General features: G+C 41.3%; 1 protein-coding gene and 1 long non-coding RNA gene across 9 annotated transcripts in view; one reads left to right on the top strand and one right to left on the bottom strand.

Annotated features, from left to right (window-relative positions):
• The window catches only part of KCNJ6 (potassium inwardly rectifying channel subfamily J member 6), a 232,815-nt gene that overhangs the window by 189,876 nt on the left and 19,524 nt on the right, over nt 1-23,415 (top strand). For 4 of the 7 annotated variants that reach the window (XM_053306592.1, XM_053306588.1, XM_053306587.1 and 1 more), the window contains one exon: nt 5,607-6,527. In XM_053306592.1, coding sequence (XP_053162567.1) covers nt 5,630-6,527 — 898 coding nt within the window. In that variant the 5' untranslated portion in view covers nt 5,607-5,629. Of the gene's footprint in view, nt 1-1,157; nt 1,342-2,776; nt 2,838-5,606; nt 6,528-23,415 lie in introns of those variants that run through there. The other 3 variants (XM_053306590.1, XM_053306591.1, XM_053306589.1) reach the window with 3 other exon arrangements.
• Nucleotides 1-23,415, bottom strand: part of LOC128349743 (uncharacterized) — a 50,849-nt gene that overhangs the window by 24,059 nt on the left and 3,375 nt on the right. For both annotated transcript variants that reach the window (XR_008318965.1, XR_008318966.1), the window contains exon 2: nt 14,877-14,983. This is a non-coding gene — a long non-coding RNA (uncharacterized LOC128349743). The remainder of the gene's footprint in view (nt 1-14,876; nt 14,984-23,415) is intronic.

The raw sequence follows: 23,415 nt of genomic DNA, 5'->3' as shown, positions 1-23,415 counted from the left end.
CAATAAGTCCTGACCCATGTGATCTTCCCCTCCGAACTTGCAATGAGTTGTTTTCCTGCTAACCCCTGCTAACTGGGCAAAGAGGCACCTTTTTAATGTGGTGATTCTCTTTATTTACCAGGGGGAGAGTAACTGGCCCTATCCACCCCCAGCACAGTACTTCCAGTGACTGTTGCTGGTGTGTATCTTATGTTTCTTTTTAGAATGTGAGCCCTTTGGGGACAGGGAGCCATCTTATTTATTTGTTTGTTTTTTCTCTATGTAAACCGCTTTGGAAACTTTTGTTAAAAAGCAGCATATAAATATTTGTTGTTGTTGTTCCTCCCCATGGAAAGGAAAGCAGAAAGTAAGAGGGGGTGATGGAGGTTATTGGCTGGTCTGTTCTCAAACAAGTTCTCAAAATAGTATACATAGTAGAAAGAGAGAGAGAGTTTTAACCTTTATTTGTTTTTTTCAAAGCAGTACAAGACACCAAATGTAAGCCAAAACTATTCTAATACAATAAACCCTCCACACCCCAATAGTATACCTTCTTGTGAAGAAATTAGTCACTACAAAATGTATTAAACACTTTAAAAATAATAAGAGGAAAGAAAAATGCACTAACACCACAGATCTTTTTTCTGTTTTCCCCTGCCTTTTGGTTTATTAAGTGCTGGTTGTTGGGCTTGAAGACTGCTTGTAGCCTTAATCTGGGGTTTGTGTGGGTGTGTGCATGTGTGCGTGTGTGTATATATAAAAGAGAGAGAGAGCGCGCGCGTGTGAGCACAAACGGGCAAATAGGGATAGCAACATTGCTAGGTGTTGTATGCATGCATATATATGGGGTCACAATAGTAGGCATATGTTAAAAATGTTTCTGAGCCAGGGGAATATGAGTGCACAAGTATGTTCGTGAAAGTGTATACATATATGAAGAGAGTATAATATTATATGCATAGAAGGGAAAGAAAGGGCATGCTAAGAATCTTGTTTTCATCATGTCCTTACCATTTTTCTGCAAAAAATATATATGGGGGAGGGGGGAAACAAAGAAGATGGAGAGCAAGGGGGCCCATCTTCACTTTCTGTCCCTAGGCCCACTCCAAGCTTGCTATGCCCCTGTCTTGACCATTAAAAAGAGTCAAATGTCCAAGTTCTAAAAATTGGATTTGTATTTTATTCCTGCCCTACCTATAACAACATTCCATTTATCTTAGAAAATTGGCGGGAAATTGGACTGAAGAGGAGCTGTCCAGGTTAAGGAAATTATAACCTAAGCACAAGAACAGCAAAATTAAGCACTGTCTTAACGTACCAAAACCTGGTCCAATGAATGTGTGTAGCTTTTACATTGTAAAGGTAAAAGTTGTCTGCTATGGGCTGAATGGGAATCATTTTGTCTAGAAGGAACAACATGTATTGATGAGGGGAAACAGATAATGGCTTGAAGTGCTTGGATGAGAGAGAAGATAGCTGCTTTGTAAATAGCTAAACATGTATTCCTTGTACATTCTTAGCTTTTGTTAATTTGTCCATTTAATTCCTTTTCCAGGATGAGCTATAGACTATCCAGAATTGGAGATCAACCCTTGTCTTGAATGAGGGCCTTTGTGTCTTAACCTAAAGGTTAATATTGTGCTCTGCAGGGTAAACTGTTGGAGCTGGAGATCTTCATTATTAATAGTGTGTCCCTACTAGAAGGTCTGTGCTCTGTGTAAGCTAGGCCCAGTTTACATTACTTTGGCTGTCTGGATTAGCACGAATGGGTTTTATTATTTGTATTTTGCCTGATAAACTTAATGGGCACTCGGGGAAAAGAGCTGAATGTTCACTGATGGCTCTAGCCTTTAGAATGCAATACCCATTAGAGAGAAAGAGAGAGAGAGAGCACAGAAGTTTTTACAATTTAAATATGGGTAAAGGCAGAGAGACTGAAATTGCTGTGACTTGACTGAAAGTGAAACACTTTGGAGTTCACTTGCTCTCTGAGAATTTGATACAGGACTTGATACAGGAATTTGATACAAGTCCTCCTGTCTCCTTTGGGTATTTGTTCTCTCCATGGTCTGCTTGTATATTTCTAAATAAACAGATACAGTATAATAAAGGCACCATTGCTCTTTCTCTTATCCAAATGAAATGTGGCATTCTCTCCAGATCTCACCACTTGGAGAAGTATTTTGAGAGAAGGCTACTCTCTGAGCACGGGCAGAGTTCCTGCTTAGCCCCGCAGCTGGGCAGCAAACTCTGGGAAAGCGTGTGAGCAGATCTTGTTGTAGGCACAAGAATGCTAAACTCTCTGTCTCAGAAGCCTCATTCTTATCGTCATTTTCTCTTTGATCCTTGAATAGGATCTATTCAAAAATCTCTTTTCCTGTATGTCCAAAAGGTGATAACTTGCTGCTACCTTCTGAACAAAATCTTAATTATTCAGGATATCAGCTAGTCCAGAGCGAGATTTGACTCTCATCTCGTGTAAACTGCGCGTTCAGGAAGGGGGGGAAATCTGCATCCAAGATGCTGCAAATTACATCTTTCCCCGAGAGGTGTTAAAATTCAGAGTTAGTAAGGGAATTGGTCCTATTAGGTGTGAGACAATCATTCCACTATTTCTTATGTACCTTTATCCAGTGTTTTTCTTGTAATTGAAAACAAGAGAATATTTGCATGTGTGGGACATTCAATACAATTTGGCTAGGACAGAATCATCAGTGAGAAAATACTTAAAGCCTACAAGTATTTTCTCAGTATCCATTTGGCTACAGTAATTGTGCTAATCACTTGGGCATTGCAGGGCCATCACTGACAATGGAAGGAGGAACTCAACAGGTCGGGCAAACTCTTCCACAGACATAGTGAGTCACATTTTTAGCATATGAAAGCTCAGGCCAAAGCCTTTGTGTTCCCTGCATATCCATTTTAGCAACACAATGCTACATTCCTCCTGCCTCTACAAATCATTGACCAGGCAGTCATGAGATTCACCTCCAGTTCAGACATTGAATTGAACTTTTAAAATAAATCAGACACAGGCCTATATTTCATCATGCTTCTGAGTTGGTACCTCTGGTTATGATATGTTATAGACTGTTCATAACACTCCTTTCTCTCACATATACCCATTGTGCATGGGTGGTGTTTACATCAAATTGAGAGTCACTTCTGCTAGAAGGGTGAACTGGTGGTAAGATACCCACAGGTTATTTTGGTGCTTCTTTTGTATTTTTAGAGAGCAATATTTATGTAAGTCCCGGGGCGGGGGGTGAGGGGAACAGGGACACATAAAGGGGAATTGTTGAAGAAAATCTACAGACATCAGCCCACATGTTGTGCAGTATAATGTGGGCGGTGCCAATCTGCCTGCACAGCTGCAGCTTGTAGAGAAGCACCAGTGGTCTTGCTCTTTCAACCTGAACTCTAGAAGCACTAGCTAGATTAGAAACACATTGCTGCTGGTCAGGTACTATGTTTCTAAGTAGTGCTTCTGGAGTGTGAGCATGCGAGTGAAGTATTTAGACTCTGGTGCAAAATTGCAAGACTGCTAGCACTTTGTTACAAGCCTGCGGCAGTGCAGATGAATCAGCACCACCAATTTTATCCTGTGCAACATTTGAGGCACTGAGAGGAGGTCGTACAAACTTAATTCTGCATATAGTACTGTTATGCTGGGACTTTGGAGCCATCATAATTTTAATATATTTCATTATGCAATATAGAATAATGTAAATAAGCAGCTGTGTCACCAAATATGGTACATTTATCCAGGGCTGACTTCTTTGACACATCACTTGAAGTGCTGCTGTCTCCAACATAAAATCCACTGGGTTCTATCCTGATACTCTGCAGCATTTTTATCAGTGGCTTAGAGGAAGGGGTGGAGGAAATCCTCATCAAATTTACAGATGACGCAAAGCTGGGAAGGATAGCTAGCACTTCAGAAGACAGGAATAATATTCGAAATTACTTTGATAGAATGAAAAACTGGATGGAAACCAACAATTCAACTGAGACAAATGCAAAGTCCTACACTTAGGAAATATAAATCAAATGTGCATGTTCAGCATGGGGATATCTGTCGTGGCAGTAGTATATGTGAGAAGGATCTCTGGATTTAAGTCAATCACAAACAGAAAATGGGTCAGCAGGGTGATGCAGCTGCAAAGGGGACTAATGTGATTTTAGGCTGCATTGATAGAACCTTAGTTTCCAAGTCATGAGAAATAATAGTACAGTTATATTCTACATTAGTCAGACCTCATCTGGAATACTATGTCTAGTTCTGAGCACCACACTTAAAGAAAAATGTGTTATGTCAAGCTAAACCATGGGCAGCAGCCTCTAGGTGGCACAAGGCCCTAAGCTGGGACCAGGAGAATCAGGCAGATAGCCAAGAACAGGGGGCAAGAGATGAAACAAGAGTCGGTCACACTAGAGTGCAAAAACCAAGTCGATCAACCAGGATCACACAGCAAACCAGAGGTCAAGAATGATCTACAGGGTTAAGCCAGATAGACAAAACAGAAGTCAAGGTCAAGAAGTCAGCCAAGTTCAGGAACAGAGTCCAGAGTCTAGACAGCAGACCAACCAGAAGCCAGGGGGTCAAGCAGTGAGCAAAAACCCAGGAACGGAGCCAAAAGGTCAGAGAAGCTGAGTACTCAAGCCAAAGAAAACAGACACCACACACCAGGACCAAGGAGACCTTGAAGCTGAGGCAAAGCCTGCCTCAAATCGGGAGTTTCCCGCTGCAAAGGGAGCCAGATGCTAATCTGGGGTGGGGCTTATCCAGACCCTGGGTGCTCAAAAAGCCTCCTGCAGCATAGCAGGCTCCCAAAGGGGGCAGCAACATGCAGAGCCCAGGTAGAACATGAAAGGATGCAGATAAACTGGAACCGTTTCAGAGGAGGGCAACAAAGATAGTCAAGAGTTTGGAAAGCAAGCTCTATGAGGAAAGGTTGGAAGAAGAGATTATTGAGGGGAGATATGATAGCGCTCTTTAAATATCTGAAAGCCTGTCACATGGAAGAGAGCAAAGACTTGTTTTCTGCTGTCCCAAAGGGCCTCATTAGAACTAATTGAACAGTATTAATTACTGTTGGTTTGCAATTTAGTCTATGGTTTTATTCTACTTCCAGTGCTGAAAAAGAAGCCTTGTCCACTAAAATATTTGTTACAAATTACAAGTTTTTATTTGTTTGTTTGTTTGTTTACAAGTTCAGTGTGTGGAATTAAGAAAAGTTTTAATGCCTCTTTCAGCCCCAGTGATTGCTCTTCCCAAAAGATATATAAGTAATACTAATACATCTTATTTATACAAATGAAAATGGTAAAGAGCATATTTCAGGGATGGCCAACGTGAAGTTCTCCTCCGCTTTTGGACAATAAATTGCAGCGGGGGGTGATGCAAGTCATTGGCTTCCTCTGAAACTTTGACATTTTTCTATAAAATTTAACTCTTATGAAACAGCCAGCACCAGTTCCTTCTGTTGGTAAAAGCAGCTCTATGCATTAATGTGTTACTTTATTTTATTTCTCTCTCATAACTGTGTAACAGGTATTCATGTATTTATTTAAGCAATCTTCTGTATGCACATCAGCATTTATGTTCTCTTTCTCTTTAATGACAGCTAATGTGCTGGAGGGAGACTCAATGGAGCAGGACGTGGAGAGCCCTGTTACAATTCATCCATCTAAATTGCCCAAACAAGCCAGAGAAGATCTGCCAAAGCACTTAAGCAAAGAAGGTACCAAGAGGAAAATCCAGAGGTACGTTAGGAAAGATGGAAAATGCAATGTCCACCATGGAAATGTGCGAGAGACTTACCGTTACCTGACTGATATCTTCACTACCTTGGTTGACCTCAAGTGGAGATTCAACCTTTTGATTTTTGTCATGGTTTACACTGCGACCTGGCTATTCTTCGGATTCATCTGGTGGCTAATTGCTTACATTCGAGGAGATATGGAACATATAGGAGATAAGAAATGGACTCCATGTGTCAGTAACCTCAATGGGTTTGTCTCAGCCTTTTTATTCTCCATAGAGACAGAAACCACCATTGGGTATGGTTATCGGGTCATCACAGACAAATGTCCTGAAGGAATTATTCTACTTTTAGTTCAGTCTGTTTTAGGATCTATTGTTAATGCTTTCATGGTTGGCTGCATGTTTGTGAAAATATCCCAGCCCAAGAAGAGGGCAGAAACCCTTGTCTTTTCTACCAATGCTGTAATTTCCATGCGAGATGGAAAGCTGTGTCTGATGTTCCGTGTTGGGGACCTTAGGAATTCACACATTGTGGAAGCATCAATACGAGCCAAGTTGATCAAGTCTAAACAGACAAAGGAGGGGGAATTTATACCACTCAACCAGACAGATCTTAATGTAGGTTATTACACAGGGGATGATCGCCTCTTTTTGGTTTCGCCGCTGATCATCAGCCATGAAATAAACCAACAAAGTCCTTTCTGGGAGATTTCCAAAGCCCAATTGCCCAAAGAGGAATTAGAAATAGTTGTAATCCTAGAAGGAATGGTGGAAGCAACAGGTAATGTTCCTCGTTTTCATATTTCCATACTCTAAATATGTTTTAAGATACTGCTTTGTGGTTACATTATAATCAAAAGAAAAATGCAAGGTACTAAACAAGGGGATTTCAGGTTTTGTCACTATTTTGAATCCAATCCAGCCCCCAAATATAAGACTAATTCTTGAAATGTTTATTCTTGCAATTTGAATGAGGATGCAAACAGACCAAAGAAACAAGACAGAGCAGAGTTTAGATGGCACTGCAACATGTTAATTCCAAACCAAAAAGACTTGGGAAAGAGGGGGACAGGTTAGTTTGTTCTTACCAAGAACTACAGTCTGCATTTGATGGTGAGGGCACCATTCATTGTCTGGCGAGGGCACATTATAGCAGATTCAGGGCAGTGAATGAACCCCGCCTGGTGACAACATCTCCCAGGAAATTCTGCCTTGCACCTTAAGTACTGTGTGCTGAACTATTAGCTGATGCTTATACCCCCCTGATGAAAAAAACCCCTGTGCCATGAAAAACTGTTCTTTTAACTTCACTTCATCACAGGAATCAGATAATGTTTGCTACAGGCATAAGCACTTACTGTTATTAGGTTAGAATTCAAAGCATGCCCTATTTAATTGCCTGCTCAGGTCAATTCAATAATTACTTTTGGTTTTAACCTGTTTTCAAAAGAGGGTACCACATGTTCTGAAATTTCCACATTTAAGTTAGTTATCTGGCAATTGGCTAGTTCAATCTATAGATACTAGATCCCAGGCTGAATCTCCAAGATGAAGGCTCTTTAGTACAGGACTGGGAAAGTCTGCCTGAAGCCTTATATAGCCATTGACAGTAAGAGTAGACAGTACCAGGCTAGACAGACCAACCGTCAGACTCACTAGAAGTCAGCTTCGTATATTCATGTTGCTGTTGCTTTGTATAACCTTTCTCAGTAAACATGCTCTCTACTTATGGTACACTTCCATCTGGATTGTGTGGACTGATCCTTAGGGATGGGGCGAGCAGGCAAATGTTCCTGTTCTTGGGCAGAGGGAGAGAAGACTAAATGTCCTTTTGCCGTTTCTAACACTATAACAGAAGCCAAATGAATGATGCAATGTTGATTCAAGCCCACAACAGATTCCAAGCCTTGTCACACACCCCAGCCAAAATCATGAAGTACACAGAACTTATGACTGCCTCATCTCATGTATGTCATGCTTCCATTATATAGAATCAGGAAGCCACTGGCACACATTCAAATTAGTACCGCATAAGTGCAGTGTGCTGCGTTCCAGACTACTCCTGCCCTGTCCTTAGTGAGGAAGATGCCATTTTTGCCACTCTCTGTTCCCTCTGAAGCCCACTGTGCATCACAAAAATATGTCCCTGTGGGTTGCGCCATTGACAGCACATGGAGAGGAGAGCTGGTCTTGTGGTAGCAAGCATGACTTGTCCCCATAGCTAAGCAGGGTCTGCCCTGGTTGCATCTGAATGGGAGACTTGATGTGTGAGCACTGTAAGATATTCCCCTCAGGGGATGAAGCCGCTCTGGGAAGAGCAGAAGGTTTCAAGTTCCCTCCCTGGCTTCTCCAAGATAGGGCTGAGAGAGATTCCTGCCTGCAACCTTGGAGAAGTTGCTGCCAGTCTGTGAAGACAATACTGAGCTAGATAGACCAATCGTCTGACTCAGTATATGGCAGTTTCCTATGTTTCCTATGTTCACATGATAAAAGCATAATGCAAGAGAATGTTTTTTGAAATTCACAGCTGTCATTGACAAGAAGAAGAGAACTGACTCTGCCCTCAAACAAGGCACATATAATTATCAATGCAACTTACTGTTTATGTCCAAGAAATACATGCATTGATACACATGAAGTAAAATCAAGTGACCAAAGTCATTCAGTCTAGATGTCAGTCTAGACATACTGATGGTTCAGACATTGAAAAAATAGGAGGCATGTACAGAACCACTGCAAGCTGTCCTTTCCAAAATAAAAGCATTATCAAGCATTGAGGAGATAAAAGTGCATTTCATTAAAAATTCATACAGGCAGAGAATAGGATAACAATGGCAAAATCCAGGTGCGTTCACAATAAAAGGCAAGGCAGTCAAAAAATATTGGCAAGGCAAGGCATATGACCAATAAAGATAGCTGTATGCAAATGCATATTGCTTTCAGCATGCTGGAAGGAAATAAAAATTGTAAAATACCATTGTCAATCTACAGTTCAGGAATAGCAAGGATTACAATGAACTACAATAATGATTTAGAAAGGTTCATTGCTGGATCTCTTACAAAATAAAGTCCATAACAAATTGGTTTGCAGCACTGGGAAGACATGAATACAAAACCAAGCTTACCACTACCCTATGCTCCATTGAAATCATACACATCTAAAGGAGACTAAAGAGACTAACAGCCGAACCCCAATCCAACAAAGTCATGTCAAACACGATGTTAGTGCTTTAGCATTGGTGCCTCTTGCCAAAGAGAAGAGTCTCCCAGCCCCTACTGGCACCACTTGTAGATAGTTCTTTTCTGCAGAGAAATATTGGAACATGGATTAGAATTTATGTACGTGTACATAAGCCCAGATAGGAATACATAATTACACGGCTGGACAGAACTGACTCTATCCTTACTGCATGATTCTGAATGCGGGGCGGGGGGGGGGAGGCTTATACTCAGGATTGCACATAGATTATTCTCCTGTATAATTGCCTCCAACCACAGAGCATCCCAAAGAAAATGGATGACCTAAGAAGTGACAAAAGCAGGCAGCCCTGTATAATCAAAGTGTATAATCAAAGTGTATAATCAAAAAGGGAGATGCAGCCAAGCCCAGCTCCCTGATGTGTGCACCAGCATGATAAATGTATTCACAAATGTATTCAGCTACCAAATAAGAAGTAATGTGTAGTGCAGCCCAAATTCTTGCTTCTCATACAGTTTCTTTACATGATTAGTTTTCCTTGGATAATGCATGTATTAAAAGGGTTATCAGAGAGACTGAAGTAAAGAAAACAGCCTCTTGTGAAACAGAAGGTTTGGATTCTCCTCTCTTTAATCCTGGTCTAATGATCATACAAAATCAGTTGCAGATTCTCAGGCCAGCCAGCAGCTAGGCAGAAGTAGATTGCTGGTTTCAAGTCTCAGGAGAAAGTAACTGTCAGGGCAAATGTGTAGGTAGCCCTTGCAGCTCCCATAAGGGACCCAAGTATAGGCCATCAGTCTGAGGGAACTTCTGAGCGACCTTCCAACCACCACAAGCATGGGGAAGACAGGATTCATGGTGCCTAGCAGGTGTGGACAGGCTGGGGTTGTGTGTGTCCCCCCCCCATCACTGTTTCTCATACATTAAAAAACATATTCACAACTTCCTAATTTTGCTGGAGTGTGAGGGCCTCCAGGCAAACAACCTAATTGAATATACCTGTCTGGCTCCTACACCCTATCCAGCAACTTCTCACTAGTAAGAACATAAGATCAGCCCTGCTGGATCAAGCCCAAGGCCCGTCTAGTCCAGCTTCCTGTTTCACACAGTGGCCCACCAGATGCTGCTGGAAGCAGGGCATGCCGTCTCTTCTGCTGTTACTCCCCTGCAACTGGTACTCAGAGGCATCCTGCCTTTGAGACTGGAGATGGCCTACAGCCTTCTGACTAGTAGCTGCTGATGGACCTCTCCTCCATGAAGATATCCAAACTCCTCATAAAGCCATCCAGGTTGTTGGCTGTAACCACATCTTGTGGCAGAGAATTCCAGGCCCCTACAAACACTTATACTTTCTTCCTATGGTATTTCATCTCCCGTTTGAAGCAACTGGACTCACGTAAGTCTTGAGCTCATGATTTGCATTTCAACTTGCAACTTACACTTTAGGAAACCCTAGCCTTCTTCACACATTATGTTCAACACACATATGATGAGTGTACAGAGGTACACATCTGTACACAGGTAAAGTTATTCACATGTTAAGTTGAACACAAGAACAACAGTACACTTCCTATCTGTACCATGCATTTGTAGGCTCTGTATCCAGATTCACTTTTAAAATGAACGCAGGTATAGCCATTCACACAAATAATACCTGTATGAGTGTACCAACATCTATACAATGTTCCAAGGATGGTCAAATTCACCTCTCGCCCGCAACGACTGCTTGTCTGTTGCTGGGAGCACAAAATGTGCTCCTAGACAATCCTCACTGCATGGCACAGTGCGAAGCTCCAGACATGTCCCAACCTCCGGATATCCCACAATGCGTCGCACGACATGCACGATGCATTGAGAGATTTCCCCCAGGAGACAGGTAGACTAGGTGCCTGTTTCTGTGTGCAGCCAGGCTGGAAGCAGCCTGAGCTCACACATGAGCACAGAGCCTGGGTTAAGGGAGCGCTCGCTAAAAGCCAGGCTTAAAAGTTGGGCCAAGTGGTGCTGCCCCACTGGGATCATGCCCAATCCCGGCGGTTCTCACATGCAGACTAAGGCTGGGCTTTCCTAGCTTGGGTTAGAATGTGAGTGAGAACAGCTGCACTGATCTTTTCTCTGTAAAATAATAGTAGTACATGAGACAAACATTTTTATTTACTAGAAACAAGATGTTTACAGATAAGGGTAAAAAAAGACAGAATGAATCTTTGACAAAAGTTGTATGGATCTACTCCTTTCTTTATAACTGATCATTGTAATCTGTTTGCAATTTCATCTATATGTCTCACAGACGAGCAGCTCAAGAGAAATATTTGTAGAAGGGTTTATGGTTACATAAAAAGCATGATCACCAGCTGTGGAAAATGTGTTTGAAAAGCATTAAATTGTGCATACAGAATGATGTTTGGATACTAAATGAGGCTATCAGCTAGATTACCACCTTACAAAGCTGGCCCAACTCTCAACTCTAACCCTGTTGACTGATTTATTATAGTCCCTTGAGGTCTGTGCTAATGAATGGCCATAGTTATTGCTTAGAGCTCTGTATACTTGTGCTTCAAATTCTAGAGAAAAGTAACCCAATTCTATAGCAAAGAACACTGAATGTGTATTGATTATGCAAATCAAACACATTTTCAAATGTACATAATTATGGGAGGGGAGGATTTTTGACATGGAAAGGAGCAAAGCAGTCTATGTAGGGCACTTAAGTCTACACCCTAACCCACTAACCGCTTGAAATCTTCCTGGGACGCTTCTGGGAGATTCACCAGACATTGCCCACACTTTTTCAAGCCTATATTCACAGTCATAAGGGCTAGAAATGTGCTATTTTTTTCCACTGGAAGTTTGGAAGCTCTTAATATACTGAATGAATGCTATGACTAATATCCAGAGGCGTATCTAGGGAAAATAGCACCTAGGGCAAGCACTGAAATTGCGCCCCCTGTCCAAACATCTGACACCCATCTTTCAGATAACTTTACCATAATATTAGCTCAAAAATACAAGTCAAGCTCATTATTCTTTTAATATTTCAAAAACTATTTCACAGTGGATGTAGCCAGACCAAAAAATGCTGGGAAACTACAAATTTCAGTATGTTGGGGCTCATGAAATACCCAAATACTATGTGGAAGTATACTTGGAAAACTAAACTGAAGTGCCTGTCTAATTCTCTACTCTGCATTGTAACATCACTATTACATAAGTTTTAAAAATAAATGGAGAATTTGACTTTTCCCAGATACTCTGAAAATAATTAAAGTAAACTGTGTCACTGCTCGGAATATATTCTAGTATTTCAGAAAGACAGTTAAAATGAGAGAAAGAGAACAAGAAACTTCCAGTGGGCCTTATACTAAGGATTTCACACTAATTCAAAGACAAACTCACCATTCCCCCTCCCCCCACTGGCCTTTTAATTCACCGCCACAGCCCGTCCCGGGCTGATTTTGGGGCCTGTTCAGGCCTGCAAAGATCAGCTTGGTGGCCATTTTGGAAGCTGCAATGCATGCTCAAATGGCCTCTGTGAGGCCTGGCATGGCCTAGGGCCTCTTAGAAGCCATTTGAGCATGCATGGTGGCCATTTTGTTTTTGGCGGCCATTTTTTTAATTTTAACAAATGCCCCCCCTTCAAGTGGCACCCGGGGCACGTGCCCTGCCTGCCCCACCCTAGATACGCCACTGCTAATATCAAATCCTATGCTTATGTCGCACAGCTACAGAATGGTATGTACATCCAGTCCAATGCCAATAATTGTCCATCCTCATCCAGTCTTTAATTTAGGTATAGATATTGGGGTAAATCAAAGAAAGTTAGTCATGACTAAAAACCATTATAATCAATGAGAAATTTAACCCATTAATTCCAATGGTACTTAAACATCATGACTAACTTTCTTTGAGTACAGCCCATTAACTATTCTAGCTCTTCCAATAATCTTGATATGTCTTTCCCATCTCACATTACTCTTTTCACTGAATGATGCATGAACCACACTATGCCATCATCATAAATGGGCACCACATGATAGAAAACTTAATCTTATCGGCCTACAGCAAAGCTTAGGTTTGTATGGCTCTCATATTTCAAACCTGCTCTTGAATTTTCGGTGTTTATTAAATCCTTCTGTGCATCCTAGATCCTTTTGTGCATCCTATCACTTCAGCCTTCAGAGATACTGTTCCACTACATTCGTCAGCATGCTTGAATTTGTAGAATCACCTGTACATGTTTCAGCTCCATTACTTATCTAAGTGCATAACTGTGGCATAATATTACATTTTACATCTTTATCCTACCCTTCTTCCAAGGAGCTTAGAGACAGCTTAATTTTGCTACCAAAACCTGAGGTTGTAAATGCAGATATTTCAGTGAAAATATTTGAAAACCAAATGAGAAAAAGTAGAAAGCCTTATCTAGAGCAATAGAATTTTCCACTGCTTTAAGTAGCAGAGTATTAAAAGACTTTACACATATGAAAAACAAACACCACAGTAGGAGTGAATTGATGCAAAAGGATTTAGGTCACTTTATTAGAGAAACATAAACCACTACAAAGTAAATGGAAACTATTCAAAAGAAGTTGAAATGACTCTAATCTCCAACAAAGGAAAGAGTTAATCAGAACACATTTCTGTAATAGCAACTGGAAAACAAAGCCTTTCAACATGTTTCTCTTGTAATTTCTTCCAGCTCTAGGACAGGCATATCCTAGTCAGCAGTTATGAGGTGGACCTCAAATGTCTCTCTCTATGGGAAGACCCCAATTTCTTCAGCACCACCCTCTTTGGTGTGAAGTTATGACATGTAGCAGAAACTGGAAGTGCAAGACCACTTGCACATTGGCTGACATACTGCACAAGGGAACATGGCGGCTGGAGCAACACCAGTGTCCCCGCGCACATGTAAGCACTGAAGACGGGGCTTGTGCTGCAGGCCAGGAGCGCTGCATCACTAGAACTCCATGCACGCAGTTGTGCAACATGATGCCCGTGTTCCCTGGTGTGGTACGTCAAGCTGCTCAAGCCAAACAGCTTTTGCAAATTTTCAAAATCCTGAAAAATCTGTTTACCAGAGGTCAAAGTAAAATTAATGCACACACCATAAGCAGCAACCCCTCTTCCAAATTGCCTTCAAATATCTGGGACAAGACTACCTGACTGAGGCTAAATATTTACTATGGCCTAGCTGCCATTTGAAAATGCACAATACCACAGGAGAAGCGATTTGCATGAAATGTCTCTCCAGGCACTTTTGGTAATGTCAACTGCAATGAGGGTGTAACGAGGTCAAAGGTGGCCCTGAGATGAGTATTTGAGGATAGGCCTCCTGCTTTCATGGCCCTGCAACCCTCCACCTGGAACAACCCGCCTTTGCTGGCAGTGTCGACTTGCTGGGCCAAGCACCACACTCAGCTCCAGTGCAGAGCTGGTTACACCTATGCTATCTGATGATGTTGGCACAAATATGCTACTACAGATTAGGTGTGGTGTGGCAAAATCAGGCAACCAGTATGTCAGGGGTACTACACAAGGACCCACAAACTGGAGTCTGATGGCCAGGAGACATATGTCCCCCTGGCCGCTCAGTTATACCTACACTCCTAACCACAACACTGCAAACTGCCATAATATTAAAAATCAGGTCTAGGTCCTTCAATTCCTTAGATTCTACTTAAATCATGAACACACCAGCAAGATATCATAACCTTTACAGAGTGTTTCATAGATATTAATAAAATGGAACACATGTTTCACTTGCAATTTCATATTGCATCCTGTTCACCATAAATAATGCATGTATTATGGAGGAGATGAAAGAAGATGAGGAACCCAGGACAGAAGTGGGAGACGAGAGGAGAAAGGGATGAGCAAGCAGTTGGTGGGAAAAGAACAAGATGGTTAAGAAAGAAACATTGGTGGACCTACCGTGAAGGTTTCCTTTTCAGGTATAGGGAGGTCATCCTCAACGTGATGGGTTTATCAGCCTCTGCATGCTCCAAGACAGGACCAATCAATTTCAAGCAGACTAGTTCCTAGGAAGGCAAGTCATCAGTCAACACTGGCGGATTAAAGGAGAGGCAGTAGAGGCGGCTGCCTACGGTGGCAAAATTCTCCCAGCGGCAAATTTTGGAGCTGAGTTAAATGGAGAGAGAAAAATTAAACCTTTAAAGCTGCCGCCACAGAGCAGTGTGATGACAAGAGATCCTTGTACACCTGCCCGCCTCCCAAATTATGACGGTGCGGCGGTCGGTGGGTGCATGTGGAATCCTGGCTATGGGCACACTGGCAGCAGAGAGAGCAGGCAGGCAGGCAATATATCATTACACAAGCCCTCTTACCTCCCAAATGGCAGTGATTGCCCGATTTGGGGCCTTTCTGCACAAGTGTGAAAGGCTTGAAATTGTGTGATTGCTGTCATTTGGGAGATAGGCAGACTTGTGTTAGGAGATATCATTGCCTGCCTGCTCTCTCTGCTGCCAATGCGCCCATTGCCAGGATCCCACCACCGCACTGCACCGTCATAATTTGGGAGGCAGGCGGAGCACGAGGAGCTCATGCTGCTGCACAGTGGCAGTTTTAAAGGTTAAAAAAAGATTTAATTAAACTCCCCCCCTTCTTACTTGCAAAGTAAGTAAGTCTTGTGGTAGCAAGCATGACTTGTCCCCTTAGCTAAGCAGGGTCTGCCCTGGTTGCATATGAATGGGAGACGAGAAGTGTGAGCACTATAAGATATTCCCCTCAGGGGATGGAGCCACTCTAGGAAGAGCAAAAGGTTCCAAGTTCCCTCCATGGCTTCTCCAAGATAGGGCTGAGAGAGATTCCTGCCTGCAACCTTGGAGAAGCCGCTGCCAGTCTTTGAAGACAATACTGAGCTAGATAGACCAATGGTCTGACTCAGTATATGGCAGCTTCCTATGTTCCTATGGAAAGGGAACCCTTGCCATTGGAGAGGTAAATCTTTGGCTGCCTACTGGCGGCAAAGAGCTTTATTTGCCCCTGTCAATCAATCCCCAGTTCCGGGACTGTATAGCATAGTAAAGCTTAGATGAGAGAAACTCAAACACAAACACAACCAGAACAAACAGATAACAATTCTCAAGAACAGCCGTAAAAAAACAGACAGGTAAACCCTTACCCTGGGAATTGTACCACGTCCCCAACTATCAAACCATGTAAGAAGGAAAAGACATACACACCCATCCGTTGGTGGGCTGGAAGACCTCCTTATACCCTGAAAAAGAACCCTTCACGGTTGGTCTACCAATTTTTCTTTTTCCATGGTATAGGGAGGTAATCCTCAATGTGACGGGACATATCCAAGCTGATAAAATAGGGAGAGAAGCAGATGGTTAAACCACCTGCTGTAAGACCATATTCCCATAGTAGCCTGAGCTGCGTGAAAGAATGGAATATTATAATGTTTTATGAACGGTGACACAAAAGCCCAAGTGGCTGCTTTACAAATTTCGGCCAGAGGTGCTTGAGCCAAGAAGCGCACAAGCGCTCCTAGTAGAGTGAGCCATGATCCCTTGGGGAAAAAAAAGTGGGGAGGCTCGTAAGCAAGGGCAATACTATTGTTAACTGCCCAGAGACGAATGTTTGCGGCAGTGTACAAATTTGATAAATAAAATAATATAATAAATAAATAATCCAGCGGCCCAAGGAGACCTAAGAGACCTTGGCTCCCAAGGAGGAAGATTGGAAGGTCACAAAAAGTGAATCCGACTTACGAAAAGGCCTTGTGCATCTGATATAGATTTTGATGACCCTACGGACATCCAGAGTGTGCCAGACCTTTTCCTTTGAGTGAGAAGGAACTGAGCAAATAGAGGGCAACAACACCTCCTGTTGCCTATGAAAAACTGAATTAATCTTTGGTATAAAGGTCAGATCCAATTTCAAGATTACTCAGTCCTTTTGGAACAGGCACAGCTCCTTAAGCACTGACAAGGCTGCCAACTCGGCCACCAGAACAAGAACCTTGAAGGATGTCAGTTTCAATGAGACCAAACATAGAGGCTCAAAGGGGGCCCTTGTGATGAGCAAGCAGTTGGTGGGAAAAGAACAAGATGACTGAGAAAGAAAAGGCAGGATGCATGAGAGAACAATGGATGAGAAACAAGTAACCATGATATAGAAACTATCTCAATACATATAGAAATAAAAAGCTTACTGGCTATACACACTTTAACAAAGTCTCAGATTGGTGGAGGATAGATTTCCAGAGGCAGCAAGGAATCTACCTACACATACACTTGCAGAATAAAAGCCATGGGCAGGATCCGGACTAAGGTAATCATCACTAAGCATCATTGAAATAGATAAGTTAGTCTCACCTAATTTGTCTTAAGAACCATGCATTTAAATTGAACAGTCATTACTCAGTCTGGATCCTGTCTCATATTTATTAGTACCATAACCTTAAAAATGTTTTAGCATTACTAGCCCACTGACAGGTTTTAGGATTTACACAATAGATAGAAAATCAATATTTCTGTTTTGTAGTCCAAGATATCTTGATTACTTGTATACAGAACATGTTTGCATCTCTTGCTTGAAACATGAGACATTAAATTTATCTTACAATACTGGCTAGCAGCAAAGAGCATGTCAATCCACTTCACCTTCATGTATTTGAATCAGTCTCAGATTGGATGCAGAAGGATTTGCAATAGCAACCAAAAACATATCTGTGCTTGCAAAGCACAGGTTGGATTTGCACACATCAGTATATATAATACACAAATGCATATATAATACACAAGCACACACTAATTGTTTAAAAATATTCTACAAAACTTTCTACTTTTCCTTTCTCGTCATAGTCCTATAGTACACATGATTTAGGAAAATATAGTTCAACTATGAATTTTCTGGCAGACATCCAGACTAAAAGCATTTATACTGCTAACACTATGCTAGTCCTACGGGGGCTTTGCTCTGAAAACTTCTGACTCCCCCTAACACTTATTTTATTCTAGAGGGGGACAATTGGTGAACCCCATTCTGAAGATCTTTATTTCTAAAACCATCTCTCAATTTTTATATGGAGCAAAAATCAGAGGAGAGAAAGTAAAGGAAGAGTTAGGCAAAGAGAGTTATGAGTTATGCAAAACAAATTTTTGAGAAAAATACTAGAACTTCCTCCTGATATTCCAGTGGCCCATCTTAGGGCAGAGACAGGACTACCCTCCATCACTGCTAAAACTGATTTATCTTGGGCCATGACATGCTTATCCAGGGCGGTGTTCACTTGCTTCCTGGCCCTTTTAACTCCCGGCAAACTCTGAACCCCTCCTCCAAACTCTATATTGAAGCCAGTAGGCCCATACAATGAACACCCCAAGAACACACTCGTGCATGGTGGTGGTTGGAGGTGACTTGTTGAATCAGGGAGAGCCTAGTTCACTTCCACAGATCATTCTGCCCAGTTTATTTGGAAATTTGGGTGGTAGCTTCCACCCAATAGGCACTACCACCCACCCCACATTTTTGCCCCACAGGACCCCTTTTTTTACCCCAGATCTATTCAGATTTACATTTGGAAAATTCAGGTACAAATTAAATCTGGGGTGATTCGGGGGGGGCAGATTCGGACCCAAAACAAATCAGGGGTGATTCAATTAGGGTACAAATTAAAACAAAAAAATCAGTTCGTGTGCATCCCTACATCATATATTCAAACTCTCATCTACCCTCAGATATGCAGAGCTTTCTCAGAAATTAGATTTCAAGTGATACCTTCTGCCAAATTAGAAGGGAGATATATGAGTATTCCACTGGCTGAATTGATATGTATGGTTGTGAGCAGATTGAAGATGTTGTACATTCTCTGTTATTCTGTCCCTGGAACCACAGAAGAAATTTCTGGCAACTATTCTGCAACAGTTCCCTGACAGATCAACTTATCAGGTGGTTGAGGAATTATGGTGTGATGATTATCCATATGTAACACATCCTGTCACCTTTTCTGCAGTGGCAGCTAGGCAGTTATGAGCCTCTTTTATTTCAAGTAATCAGGAATGTTGGTTTTATGGGATTTTATGACGTTGCCTCTTTTAAGGCACCTGTTTTAGTTGTATATATTTGATATTACAGTATTTTGTTTATATGCAATGGCCTATGGCTGAGTACAATAAAGATTGATTGACTGACTCCCAAAAATATGTCCCTGAGGGCTGTGCAACCTCAAGGACATAGTTTCAGGAGTCAGAGTCAGCTTCTGAAGGAAGGGGAGATAGACAACAAATGGCCTTTATTGTAGTGTGTGCACAACATCACTACACCAGCAATTTGTTAATCTGGATATGGCCCTCTGTGTTTCTTAAAAAGAACTTTAGAAATCTTCTGATTTATATGACCCTGATGCCATACTAGGGGCAACTGGAATATACCAGGAAAGGCATATTATGTCTTTACTGTTAGAAAATTTGACCTTTCACACAATCACTGGAGGAAGGCAGGGTTAAGCCTACCTTCCTGGCAGACAATCATGGACTGGCCTGAGCCGTGCCACCATACACATGATCACCACTGCGGCAACTGGTGCAGTGTTCTAGAGACTGGGGGAATCCCACAATGCACTGTGTGATGATGCACTGTGTGATTGGGGGATTCCCCTGGGGGACAGGTGCTTTAGGTGCATGTCTCTGTGTCAGCGCAGATTGCAAGCAACCCGCACTGACACACGATCCTGGAGCCTGGGTTAATAGAACACTCGCTCTGTTAACCCTGGCTAAAAGTCAGGCTTGAAAGCTAGGTTTGGCATTGCAGCAGCGCCAGGACCCATGTGGATCCAGGTGGTTCTCACAGGCAGCCAAATCCAGGCTTGGCTGCCTAAGCCTGGGCTTGTCTGCTCGTGAAAACAGCCTCAGTAAGCACTGTATGTACTACACCCTTCTTCCAGGACATCCCCCAATAAAACAGCAGCTTTAATAACTTATTGAGGGCATCTAGGAGGTCAACACCTGGAGGTCATCTAAGGAATATGAAAATTACATCATTAGCATATCAAGGTTGGTCACTTTTACGTCAGGATGAAAATCTGCAAGGAATACTGTAATATGAATTTGAATTCAACTGTAAATACTAAGTGGGGAAAATCAATGTCACTTAGACAGGACATCTCTATTCCTCGCATTCATACACACACACACACACACACACACACACACACAAACACACACACACACTTATCTATCAACAGGCAGACAGCAAGCCAAACTAACTAAATTGTACTTGAATTTCATCATAATGTACCACCAGGAACATTTTGTCTTTCACAAAATAAAACTAAGCTATTTATTTCAAGCACATCTCAAAGGTGAGCAGAACCAATTTTGTCTGACAACTGCTTTCAAGTAGCTTTTATTGCAAATAAAAGTCAATTGAGGTATCCAAGAGCAGAGCAAGACAGTAAGTTCTGAAAACAATAGAAAATTGGGTCTGAGCTTTTCCTGATATCTAATGACAAATGTTTAACTTTCATTTATTTTTTCACAAGTCAAAAACCCCATTAAAGTATTTTTGCTCCACATCATTTATATTGCATACGTTTTTCTGCATTCTAATACATCCAGCATCCATTTACAAGATGTGGTCTCCATTGTATTTGAAATGCAAATCATCCAAAACCAAACCAGAAAATAAAATCTGTAATTTCAATTTTTTAAAAGTAGAGGGAATGGCACTATAACTTCCAAATTCATTTACACCACAATTCTATGTATATTTATTCAGAAAAATAAGCATATCCACAGAAAAAGAGGAAGAAAAATAAGAAAAAATACATAGAAAAATAAGTGGAAAAATAAGAAAAATTACACAGAAAAATAAGCAGAAAAATAAGAAAAATTGCACAGAAAAACAAGCACTTTTACGATGTAGTTTGGCCCTTAATCCTGCAATATTGCTTCTCCTTTTGGAAAAATGAATTTATGTTTGGGATTTTTTAAAGAATGGCTCAGAATTTTAGGAAGATGAAGAATCATCTTACAGATTCCTATATAGTGGTCCTCAGTGTCCTGAGCTTTAAACACACACACACACCCCTGCGTTAAAATCAAGAAGTACACCTCCAATTGTAAGACAATATTAACTCTCCTGTATTTGTATTAGGTGGACCTGAAAACCGTCCGAAGAGCAGACTGGTGAAAAACTATTGAAATTTATAATTACTACCCCCTCCCCCTAAATAGAAAATTATGTGATTTCAAGCTGTTTTCAGATGAACTATGAATACACCAAGCTCCATCTTCCTAGTTTGTGTAGAAAATACCTATCATTTAGGTACTGTATATTGTCATCTATAAGCAAAATGTTGCAGCTATTTCTATATTATCATTGACCACACGTGAACAATCTGTGCTGCCTTGTAGTCTATCCACAAATTTGCACTTTTGTGTGTATGAACTGCTTTCATTTGGTAGGTTTTGGACACCATTTTTATTTTGACTAGCTGCAACCAGAATCGCAGACTGTAGTGTGACAAAGAATTAAGCCCTAGAGTTATTGTTGGCGATAGCTTTATAATAAGAACCCCACTTTCTGGAAGAGAACATTAAATATGTTAGAAACATAATCTTTTTAAAAAAAATTATAGTATTCATTTTCCTCCTACATCACATCCACCTTAATTGTCTTACACCCACATAACTGGCTCAACTTCAATGACACTGTCTCCTGTGCTAGCTGAAGGAACTGTTATATATTTCTATAACTGAAAATGAACAATTTTTAAGTCAAGTTGTTAAATTCCACATACTTAGAAAAGTGTGTGGGTGTTGCATGGTTTAGCACATAGGAATGAAGATCAACACACAGAGTACACATACACCAATTTGAGGACAAGCTGCTTGTTTGCTCACAGACTCACATACATGCTTTTACTGCATGATAGACTTTAGTGAGAGGAAAAATTACATATGGCACCAGCCGTCACAATCAGTGGTCCCAAAGGTTCCACTTTAACAAGGATCAACAATATTCATCTGCCCCTATTGCTCTTTAGAAAAGAATATCCACGTGTACCTCTAGCCCAAACCTAGGCTCAGTATATATGCTTTCTTATGCCAGTAATGTCTGAAATAGAACAATTACATAAAGGCTCCTAGTGGCATGGTTTCTTCTTGCTGAATCCAGAGAGGAAAGGATTATAGTTCACAAAGATCAAGCAGGGAGTATAGTTAACACTGTGATGTTTTTGGTTAACCCACTCCTTGATCCAAGCCAGCTTTTGAATACGGCTTTAGTTATTTGTATTTCAGTCCTGGAGTAGAGGTGGGGCAACAAACAGCCAGCAGCAAGAGCACTGAAAAGCAGTCTGCGCTTGCCTCTCTGTACATACTATTTCATTACATTAAACTATTAATATTCCTGATTCCACTCCACTGCCTTGTCCTTGCATACCACAACTCTTTCCCTTGGATTCAACAAACACCATTAATAATGTAAGGAATAAAGCCTTAATACATACAGCAAGGCCATGCAGACTATAGTCATGTTCTCCTGCTGGTTTTATCTGCCCCACCTCCAGTCCAGGACCAAGACAAACTGTTACCCAAGAGCTGGCCTGGTCATGGAATGGACTCAATAGAAACATCACATTTTTCATCAGCTGCAATTCTCAACTATACCATCACTACTTTTTGAATATTAATAGCAACCATATCACAGCTGCTAACATGCCATTGAAGATATGGTACAAGTAAAAACTGGGCTTTAGAGCTTATAGGAGTGGTGATATTCAGCAGTATCTATGTGTTTCTAAGTATAAGAAGAAACCACAATTCCACTACAAAACAATATCAAATTAAGTTAGCACATTGAAGACTTCTGCATCTCCAAATTCATAACACAAAGGCACTGTGTGCTGAAATAAGTCAACTATAAGCAGTGTGTCTCTGCTCTCCCACCAACCTGTTCTTTACTTACAAATGCCCATGAACCTATATGAGAGGCTGCTAATAAACCAGAAATTTACAAGAGCTGCTTATAGATATTGAGCATTTGCAACAATACCGGAGAACTTCATTATATGTGGATTCTATATCTGCAGTTTCGCATATTCACGAGTATCTATTTGACATCCGGTTTCATTATCCACGAATACAAAAGGGTTAAAACCCACATATCCATGTTCTTAGAGGGCCAGAAGTGAACGCAGAGGTTATTGTTGGCGTTCCATTTTGGAATCCATTTTGTGGCTCATTTCAGCAATATGTATATTGCTGAAATATACATATTTATTTGAAATAATTATACTGTGTGTGTGTGTGTGTGTGTGTGTGTGTGTGTGTGTGTGTGTGAAAATATATGTGATTTGAGGTCATGGGTGGGCATTGCTGGATGCCAGGAGACCCGCGAAACCCAGTCGGGCACTTTATTTGGCCCATGTTTGTGTAGATTTCGTGGTTTTTTGGTGTGGGGGGGTTAAGTCTGGGAACCTAACCTCCATATTTAATAG

This window comes from Hemicordylus capensis, chromosome 3 (genome assembly GCF_027244095.1).
Source record: "Hemicordylus capensis ecotype Gifberg chromosome 3, rHemCap1.1.pri, whole genome shotgun sequence".
Classification (NCBI taxonomy): domain Eukaryota; kingdom Metazoa; phylum Chordata; class Lepidosauria; order Squamata; family Cordylidae; genus Hemicordylus; species Hemicordylus capensis.
Note: the sequence above shows the minus strand (reverse complement) of the source record. Positions and strands in the feature narration are given on the sequence as shown.